This window comes from Eleginops maclovinus, chromosome 16 (assembly GCF_036324505.1).
Source record: "Eleginops maclovinus isolate JMC-PN-2008 ecotype Puerto Natales chromosome 16, JC_Emac_rtc_rv5, whole genome shotgun sequence".
NCBI classification, from domain to species: Eukaryota; Metazoa; Chordata; class Actinopteri; order Perciformes; family Eleginopidae; genus Eleginops; species Eleginops maclovinus.
In genome coordinates this window covers 4,603,393-4,614,059 of record NC_086364.1, presented here as the reverse complement: position 1 = coordinate 4,614,059, position 10,667 = coordinate 4,603,393, and the positions used below count along the sequence as shown (strand labels likewise).

General features: G+C 34.6%; 1 protein-coding gene across 1 annotated transcript; it reads left to right on the top strand.

Moving 5' to 3' along the window:
* Positions 1-635: 635 nt before the first annotated feature.
* Positions 636-6,959, top strand: LOC134877876 (nucleoside diphosphate kinase B-like). The gene is made up of 5 exons (XM_063903551.1): positions 636-862; positions 3,242-3,374; positions 4,961-5,062; positions 5,925-6,037; positions 6,685-6,959. The coding sequence occupies exons 2-5, from the start codon at positions 3,258-3,260 to the stop codon at positions 6,800-6,802; spliced, it is 450 nt and encodes a 149-aa protein (XP_063759621.1). The 5' UTR covers positions 636-862; positions 3,242-3,257; the 3' UTR covers positions 6,803-6,959.
* Positions 6,960-10,667: the final 3,708 nt, after the last annotated feature.

Here is a 10,667-nt window from a genome sequence, read left to right as displayed (position 1 = left end):
AAACTGTCCTTATTTCCAAATTGGTGTTTACTTTTGCAAATGTTTAGAGTTATAACAAATACATTTTTAACTTTTTCCTCAACTTTAAAAATGTGTTTATGTGTTCTAAAAAGACCTCAACTTATCCAAACATCTTCACTTTTGACAAATGGTCCCAAAAAAATGTCTTACTTTCTGAATAGGTCTTAGCTTTTAAAAATATGGTACATTTAAAGAAATGTCCTAATTTTTCAAAATTGTCTTCCCTTTTATAAAATGTTTTCCCTTTTGACAAAATGTTTCACTTTTTGCAAATGTCTGCACTTATAATAATACACAAATAATATAAATCTAATTTAATTATTGAGATTTTTAATGAGAACACAAGTACTTAATAATGTTATATTGCAGGTGAAGTTTCTTAAACTAAGGACATTTTTTTATAAAGTTATTTGTGATAAATGTCTTTTACCAAACATCTTTACTGCCTTGTCTTTCCCTAGACAGCTAAAAATGCACTGTGTACACACACACACACACACACACACACACACACACACACACACACACACACACACACACACACTCACACACACACACACACACACACACACACACACACACACACACACACACACACACACACACACACACACACACACACACACACACACACACACACACTGTTGAGTGCTGAAAAAATCTGTCAGCCAGAGACACAGATTCAGCCACTCAAACTTGACCCGCATAACCCACCTCACACTTTTGACCCCCCCCCCATACGCAGTCTTCCCTTTAAATAGAGCTTCTCTTGGTGTCTTCGGCCTCGGTGATCACATCCCTGCTGCTCGTCTTCACAAGCTCTCCTCAACCCAAAGCCAAGGTAGATATCAACACACTCTCTCTCTCACACACACACACACACACACACACACACACACACACACACACACACACACACACACGCACACACACACACACACACAAACACACAAACACACTCACACAAGTACACTTACATAAAGTATTGATTTACTGTTACTCAAAGTCAATTTAAAACTTCACATAATCTCCCCAGAAGGTTTTAACTGCAATCAGGTTGAAGATGCATGCAGCACATAATTTCATGCTGCTAATATAGTAAACAAACAAGTAGTAAAAGCACTTTTGTTGGACAGTCAGTTAGATATGTACACGTGCATCTGCTGCATTGAGACGCTGGACAGCTGTACACTGGCAGTAGTGTATTCAATGACTAAACTAAAGGGACACCATTTTTCATTTGTTCAGGACTCAAATTAGGGTTAACAAGATTTTCCTCCATTCAATTTATAATCTGTGGATGTATATCAGCCTTGGCCAAAACCACTCTTCACAAAAACATTTAGATTTGATTTTGAAATGTGCAGTTCCATGTTTTTTAGAAATGCACAGAGACGTACAAAGAAATAACAGTTTTGAATGAGTGCACATTTACAGCAGAAAGGTTCCTGCAGTGAAATTTAAACACATATTGAGCACACATCATCTTTCCTCCACACACTTGAAATCATCATGAATTATTTCACCAGCTTATAATAAACGTAACTCTTGTTTGAGCTCAAAGAGATCATACAATTAACATTAACATATGTAGTCTCTCTGTGCGGTTAGTTGAAGTTTTGAGATATTTGATTATTTCTACTAAAGAAGTCCTGACAAAAACTGTTGAGATTGTAAATAATCATGTTTCTGTAGTAAATGCATTTCAAATGCAACATTCAGAGCACCATGTGTTTTCAAATAGCCCTTAAGCTCACAAGATGTGCAAATAAAGAACAAACAACTATGACATAAAGATAACTTTTACTGAAACCCATTGAGTTATTCAAGTTTTACATTTTCTTTGAAGATGAGCTAAACATTTTTTAAATGTTTCGTTTTGTATAACTAATACTATTACGTGTTAGCATTTCGCTAGCCTAGCCTCAAAATGGAACATAACTAAGGAGACAATTGACAATTTTAGTGTGAGTTCAGGTTTGTTTTGATTATGTTTATGACATTTATATTTAATATGGATTCATAAAACTCCAAATCAGAAACATACATGATACAACACCCTCAATATTCTGATAGAAGGACAAAAAAAAAACCTCAAAACATTTAAACAAAGACAAAACTTCACAAAAATATTTGAAATGTTTTTTAAACTTTGCAGTATTTCTTTTTCATTTTATTTTAGTTGTACCTATTTTATTCAAACAACTTTAAAAATATATATATATTGGAGTACAATGTGTATTTTATTCTAACTTGTATATATATAAATATATATGTTTCAGAATTTTCTTTTTTCAGAAATTGAGCAACTGTGTGTCAGTATTTGTGTACTTTATTTTGCGAGGGGCCAAAAAGGACACGCTGACTTTGATAAATTAGCAGACCATGACCTCGATATTTGACCCTGAACCCTAATTATACTCCTAGAAACCTCACCCCTGCAGTGTAGAGGGGTTTTTATTTTCCGCTGTCTCAGCCTGAATTCCTCCCACAGCCACCTGCTGATATCGGCTTAACATGAGCAGACACAAGCTGGCAGTCTGTTAAAATTAGAAGGCAGTCGCTTTGTTCAGTGCCATGAGCAGGAGTCCGGTCTCCAGGCAGAGGGACCAGAAAACTTAAGAGGAAGTTTTTGATTTCACATACTGCAGAAATGTCTCTAATGAGGGGTTATTTAATATGGTCTTAATGGAAGAAACATGCAATGGAGACATGATACTCAGCAACAACATGAAATGAGAAACACAGCAGAATAACCCTTTAATATAAATTTAACACAGGGGAAAACTAAAAAGCTGAACAAATATTTAAAATACTTAATGAACTTTATTTATAAAATATTGCAATCAAGAAAGAAAGAATCCGACTAAATCAGCAGAAACACAAACAAATCAGTAGACAACAATCTAATACATATTTAAAGAGCAATAAAGGTAAAAAAGAAAGATTCATGAAGATACAAGTAACAATAAGACTGTAAAAAATAATATTCCATTAAACACTTTAAGAGTAAAGAGCTCCCCATTGTCTGTGAACAAATATTCATTTGTATTAAAAAAATGAAATGATTAAAACACTTACAACACATCTTCTTACATGTTTGCCTCTTAGGACATACAAACAACATGATCAGGAATTCAACACACACTATTTATTACCTGAGTTTAGTTCATAACTTTGTCCTCATGGATGTTTTTCTTATTCACTGGTGTTTGTGCAGCCTTCTCTCAGTCGACATGGAGCAGACCTTCATTGCCGTTAAGCCCGATGGTGTGCAGAGGGGTCTCTGCGGAGAGATCATCAAGCGCTTCGAGACCAGAGGCTACAAGCTGGTGGCTGCCAAATTCATGCAGGTAAACTGGACATCTGTTTTAATGAAAAGAAAACAAGAAAACGTTAAAAAATATCTAACATTCTTACAGGGATGTATAAAGAGAAATCAGTGACACCAAATCAAAATGAAAGTTAGTTCATATTAACTATCGATGAATAGATTTAAAAGCAACATTATCAGCTATAGTAGTACACAAACCTGGAATTAAAACAAATTAACCAAAAATAACAATCTTACAACTTACTACAATGTTGTTGGTTATTTTTAAAATAATAATAAACAAGATTAACATTTTAAAACTTAAATACAATAACAAATATATTATATAAGTAAAAAATAAAAGTCAGTGATTATTAGTCAAAACGTTAACATTAAATAAATGAAAGGAGAACTTACCTCATCCAAAGTGGATGAACATTAAGGGAAAGGGTCAAATTGAATATGTTACATTTTCCACATAGAATCGGAGGATGAAACCCTCTTTATTTGTCACATACATGCACACAGCAGAGCACACGCAGTGAAATTAGTCCTCTGCATTTAACCCATCCTAGTACTAGGAGCAGTGGGCAGCTATTGTGCAGCGCCCGGGGAAACATGTGTTGTGTTACTTTATTAATAAAACTTATTTGGGGTTGTTTTTATGGATAGACAGGTGTTGCATTTAGGGACATTAGGAATCAAAGAATCAACAATAATAATATAAAATATCGATTAACTGCGAAAACTTGCCTCCAAAATTATTCAGCGGGTATGACCTTACAGTACAAATGGGTATCAAACTTAACTCCATATGTTCTTAAATTAAACTTGTTGAACCATAAAAAAACACTGAAGTAGAGGAAGGAAGTTGTGCCAGAAATTCCTTCTCTGCTTCATATTGTGTTTTGCATTCTGATGAAGTTAATTTTAAACCACACACACCCCATTCTGAGAAGTGACAAAGAGATAGTGTCCTTGCTCTTAATGTCAAAGAAGTGGTCCTCACAAAGATATAAGGACAGGAATACACACACATAAGAGCTGACAGCTGTTGAGGTGATGAATGTTGCAGCTACTCTCACACACAACGACTCACACACATATCACTATCACACACTTACTGTAGTTATTCACAGCTGTCGTGTGTGTGTGTGTGTGTCCTCCACTGTCTAAGTGTAGTATTGTGTAATCTACATGCATGAAGATGAACTCAAACTGATGTTCAGAGTTTACATACATTTGATTTGTAACAACAAAGTTTAAAGTTATTTTAAAATAAATTAAAGAGTTTAAAAAAGAATCAACCAAATGTTTTTAAACCTTTAATAACATATACATGATGCAGAGATAAAAGTGATTTTCAGGCAGAATTTTGTATTAAATCGTGACTTTTGGTCAGATAAATAAAACAGAGAAACAAATGAAATAAAATGTGTTGTAGGCGGGTAACCTCATGAAACAATGGAATGTTTTATGCATTAATAAGGACGTGGTGTGACATAATTTATCAGAAAATGTAAATAGTCAGGCAAAGTACAAGTATCTCAGGCAAATGCACTTTATTACTTTGCAGCTTTGAGTATTTGCATTCATATTTTCAATCTTTTTTTATTTTGTTTTTAGTCCTCTGAGGACCACATGAAGAACCACTATGTTGACCTGAAGGACATGCCCTTCTATGGTGGTCTGTGCAAGTACATGTCCTCTGGACCTGTCTTCGCCATGGTAACTCACTCACACACACACATACACACACGCACACACAGTCATCCTGCACATCTCCGGCACTCAGGCAGATATCTTTCTCTGTTTACCCTCCCCTCCTCACACCCTGTTTGTTTTCACTGTCTCCTTTTATGGAGGGGACTGTGAGCAGGTGTGATCAGAGACATTTCAGAACATAAGGTCAACTTGAAGACGATTACAAATATTTTAAAATATTTTTTCTCAAGTCTGATTAAGAATCCATTTTTTATAATACTTATTATTGTTTGCTGCCTACTCATAATCTTAAAAACCATCTGGTCTCAGTATGAAACCCACAATTATTTTGTAAAGAATTATATTAATACATTGTGTAAATGTTTATATTTGTATCCATACAGTTTTAAAAACAGACTCTAACATTTTGTAATGAAGAGTTCTTTCAATAAATATCCTAATCCTATTAAACTGCTGTTATGAACAAAACAATGGTTTGAATGTGAAAAATGTAAAAAGTTATTTTCTAACAAATTGTTTAATCTTTATTTCACATAATGTATTTATGAAATGTTTACTTTTGAACACTAATGCTCCATATGATTCAGATTTTGATCAAATTAAAACCTTATACTGATTTAATGCATTTTATTGCATCATGAGCTATTCTCCTTGTGTTTTAAACCTGTCTGATTCTACATTGGCTTGTCATTTTATGATGCGTTTATTTTGTACACAGGTCTTCATTTTTGGGGGGAATCTCCATAGTGTATGGGCTGTATAAATGAACTTGAAAAGTATCAGCCTTTTGTTTTAATCCACATTATTTTGCTTCTCATTTACATTGTGAACATGCACCCCCTGACAGTGTGTTGTTGTGTTGCAGGTGTGGGAGGGTCAGAGCATTGTGAAGCTGGCCAGGATGATGCTGGGTGAGACCAACCCCGCCGACTCCAAGCCTGGTAGCATCCGTGGAGACCTGTGCATCAACATCGGCAGGTGAGTGTACAAACACGCACAGAACAAAAGAGTAATGTCATACCTGAAAAAAAACAAAACAACATCAAATAGAGTTTTTTAGAAATGTTTTCTATGACGTAGTGGTGTGACGATTGTTTTTTTAGGACACACTTTCCTTTTATTTAAAATACATTATTTAGTCCTAGTACAGTACTTCAATAAAGTATAGCAAGTTATAAAAAAGTTATGATATTGTATAATATGGCATTTTAGAAAACCTTTTTTGACATGAAAAGAAAATAGGATATGAACTTTCAGTGACAAGTAACTTTTTGGTTTGTTCATTTAAACGAATAACACTTAAAATATTATCACATACTTAACTATTGCTTTATAACATCCAATACTATGGTTATTATATTTCCTTTTGATTTATTACATTTTTTATGACTTTATCACATACCATATACTATTATATGAATATATCATGATTTTAGTTTAGTTTTTTTAATAACATTATAGTGTGTGATTTTTGATGAGTTTTTTAATTGGTGATTTATAAAATACTATACCATGACATAGTTTGAGTTTTTAGTGCTTTTTAAAGACTATAATATAACTTACTACACAAAATCATCGCTGACTTTGTCTATGATTCCACTGACCTTCCTCCTCTGTTTCCTCAGGAACATCATCCACGGCAGCGACACCCTGGAGAACGCCAAGCGTGAGATCGGTCTGTGGTTCAAGCCCGAGGAGTTTGTGACCTACACCCCCTGCACCCAGGCCTTCCTCTATGAGTAAAGTGTCCACTCATCAACCAGTAAACTCCACCCCACTGGACCCCACTGACCCCGCCCCCGTCACATCCGTCCTCCCTGCAGACGAACCCCTGACTTGGTTTTCAGTCATCAATCCAAAACATGTCCCACTTATCAATAAAGTCTCATGTTAACAACTATCACTGACTCTGTATCAGAATTCATTTCACAAAAAAACCCTTCATGGTATATTGTTGAATATATCATCACATTTTTTTTTAAAAACAAATTCTTCGGTGGTAAAAAATATTCGAAAAAATACATAGTAAAGCATGCGCAAAAATCAATGTGCAAAACTCATTATTTTCTCAAATGTTTTTATTGCATAAAAATGTAAAGTGGGGCATCTAAAATGTAATAAATTCTTTACAATCATGCTGCCAAAAATTGCACAATGTATTAAAAAAAGCTTCATGAAAGTTAACATCAGTACATAACTACATTTCTTTTGTCATACACTTACAGTATATAGATGTATTTCTATATGTAGGTTTTTTTGTACGTTTTTATTGAGCTCAGTAAACGTCATGTTCACAGCACGAACATGTGGACAAAACGGACATTAACAGTATCGGCAGGTTTCCGTTAACCTCATCAGTGTGGGACACAAACAGATTCAAACCTACATTTTTTTGTATCCAATGGTACATTAATAACCAAAGTTTGGTTATTTTACGATTTTAAATGAACACTGCACCAGAGGAATATCAAATTAAAATAATGCGAATAAACACACATCTTCTATCAGACAGCGGACGTGGTTGCTTATAGTTTTGTCAGGTTTTTCTTATCTCATTCCTACAGATTAAATATCTTCCACAGATCCATGGACATTTTTCAAAATCTTCTTGATTGAAAGTAGATTTTTGCACATTAGCATTAGGTGTTCTTTTACACGTTTCTTTGAGATGGATCCAAACCTGATCCTGTGTTGGATTGGATCAAACAATAAGCAACTGATCAAAGACCATCAATCTTTGACTTTGACCTCAACTTAATGATCTTCAAATATTGTACTAATAAATGAAAGATGTTGACCTTTTTTTCACAATTTAATCGTCTCGAAAACTTCTGGACCTGATTCAAGACCTCTAATCTCGAAACAAAACACTAACACCAAATTTGTTCAAGACACTATTTTATATCCAATCCTTTTACACAATCTTTGTTGAAAATTACACATTTTTAAAATTTGTTTTATATAGTCTTGATTTGAGTGCAAAGTTTCGTACCCAATTCAAGTCCTCTAATCTCAGAATATCAAACTCCTGACTGATTTCATTATACACTGCCTGGCCAAAAAAAAGGTCACTCTCTAATATTCGTTGGACCGCCTTTAGCTTTGATTACGGCACGCATTCGCTGTGGCATCGTTTCCACAAGCTTCTGCAATGTCACAACATTTATTTCTGTCTTGCATTAATTTTTCGCCAAGATCTTGTTTTGATGACAGGAGATTCGGACCACTGTGCAAAGTCTTCTCCAGCACATCCCAAAGATTCTCAATCGGGTTCAGGTCTGGACTCCGTGGGGGCCAATCCATGTGTGAAAATGATGTCTCATGCTCCCTGAACCACTCTTTCACAGTTTGAGCCCGATGGATCCTGGCATTGTCATCTTGGAACATGCCCGTGCCATCAGGGAAGAAAAGATCCATTGATGGAATAACCTGGTCCTTCAGGATATTCAGGTAGTCAGCTGACCTCATTCTTTGGGCACATTGCTGAACCTAGACCAGACCAACTGCAGCAACCCCAGATCATAGCACTGCCCCCACAGGCTTGTGACCTTTTTTTTGGCCGGGCAGTGTATAAACATATTTTGTCCTTAATCTAAGAGTTTTAGTATCCAATCTGTTCATTATTGGCCCAACCATTTTCATATGATGCAATTTTTGACCCAAATTCTCCAAGGCATTAAAGTCATTACATTGACTTATTGATCTCTAAACTAGTGTTCTTGGTTTTTTATATCAGTGTCAGGTTTTTTACTTGAGCTGATCGAACCTTTAATCTTAAACCAAAATCTATATCAATTTTGTATCAAATCCTGTCAAACATTAGGACCTGACCACATTTCGGAGCCCTTTTCTGACCAAGACCTTTTATTTCAAGTACAACCCTTGGGACTCTAATTCAAGATCTAAAACGTCAAGCTAGAAACTCAAGATTGATTTGATCATTTTAACCCGATCACTCATTTAAAGACATTCAACTCATGACCTTAACTCAGTTATCTCCAAATTGTGTACTTTGTACTGTCTTTGTTTGGGTTCCTCAGTCCTCTTATCTCAAGAAATTGCCTGACATTTATTGTCTCCAATATTTTGTACTTCGATCCAGTTTTGTCTGATTTTTTGTACCTGAACTTATATCTTTAACATAAACACTTTTGGAATTGACTAAGAATGGAGTAAGAAGGAACAGCCCCATAATGAGTCATGATAATCGTTGAACTATGCTTGATACATATAAATAATCCTTAGATTCGATACGTTCTCAGTTATGACATTAAAACTGAGAAATTGGGTTTGAAGAAACTAAGAGCAACCACAGCTGATCCTCCGGTCTTAATGAAATATTGTTTTTCTTACGGTCCCACACCAGTCAACTAAAATGCCGCTATATTAGACAAAAATCTATAAAACCCATGAAGTCATCTTTCCAATCACTGATGTACACACTGAGTTCACAAACTGAGGAGGAAGATAGCAGAATTCAAGGACTTATATCAACTTGCGTCATAGCAAAGACAAATATTTTTACCTTGAAACACACATCAATCATTTTCTGCTTTTACAAAATCTGTTGCTTCCAGAACAGGACTTCTTCTCCGGGTTGCAGACAGTCTGTAAACATCCTTTCATAGAAACTTTATCAAATGTGTATGTGTCATCCTTATAGCACCATAAAACAAATGAGACGGTTAGAAGATTACATAGAAAAAGACAACACTAACCACAACACACACACACAGACACACACACACACACACTGCAAGCCCTATGAAATCCGACCTGTTGATGTCATCATGCCTTTCCCCCCTGAACAACTAGCACCCAAGGAAAGCAGTTCCAAAAAATGTAAATAATAAATTACAGTCAAAATTCTGAGTAACTGAATAAAATATGTGACAATATTTGAAAAAAAGCTGAGTTACTTTGGCAAATTGAGTTAGAAATTAGAAGCCCAAATGTCATAGTATGATAATACATTTCAGATCTTTACTTCAGTATGAATTGATGGAGGAAGTCTTAAGTTAAAATATATATTTTATAAATGTTTACTTTACCTACATTAATTATGAATTAATTAGTTTAAAGAAAAAAGTAATTTGCAGTGTTTATTTTGGCACCAGATTTGACTGTCTTTTTGTGATACATCTTACCTTCAAAGCTCACCACAACATTATGTTAACGTTAGCTTTCCCTTTAAACATTATCTTTAGATTTTATTTTAGGCAGTTTTTTTTTTTTACATATCCAGCATAGACTAGAACATTTTAGTTCTACATTTTTGAATGTGGTTAGTTTTTATTTTCAATGTTACTTAAGTTATTTAGATTGTCTAGATTTGTTCATATTCAGATTGTACCCAAAATGTAAACAAATCATTTCTGTCGTCACTGACTAAAATAAAACATTGATTAGATTGCCTTTACACGTAGTTGCTGTCGAATGTAACTGTATTAGGATGTCTGCGTTAAAACCTATCATTGTTCCAAAAAACCAAATAGTAACATACGTTACGTGTCGTAAACTAAGTACTAGTGGTAAGTTAAATATGTTATGACAGTAAAAATACGTCAATGTTGAGTTTTCGTTTCACACAGGACACAAAACATGAAAC

What these genes read in the sequence shown, in the direction of transcription:
- LOC134877876 (XM_063903551.1), top strand. Translation starts at nt 3,258, where the DNA reads ATGGAGCAGACCTTCATTGCCGTTAAGCCCGATGGTGTGCAGAGGGGT. An exon ending in CTGGACCTGTCTTCGCCATG is followed by an intron (nt 5,063 to 5,924) that starts GTAACTCACTCA and finishes GTTGTGTTGCAG; the next exon opens with GTGTGGGAGGGTCAGAGCAT. An exon ending in CTGTGCATCAACATCGGCAG is followed by an intron (nt 6,038 to 6,684) that starts GTGAGTGTACAA and finishes CTGTTTCCTCAG; the next exon opens with GAACATCATCCACGGCAGCG.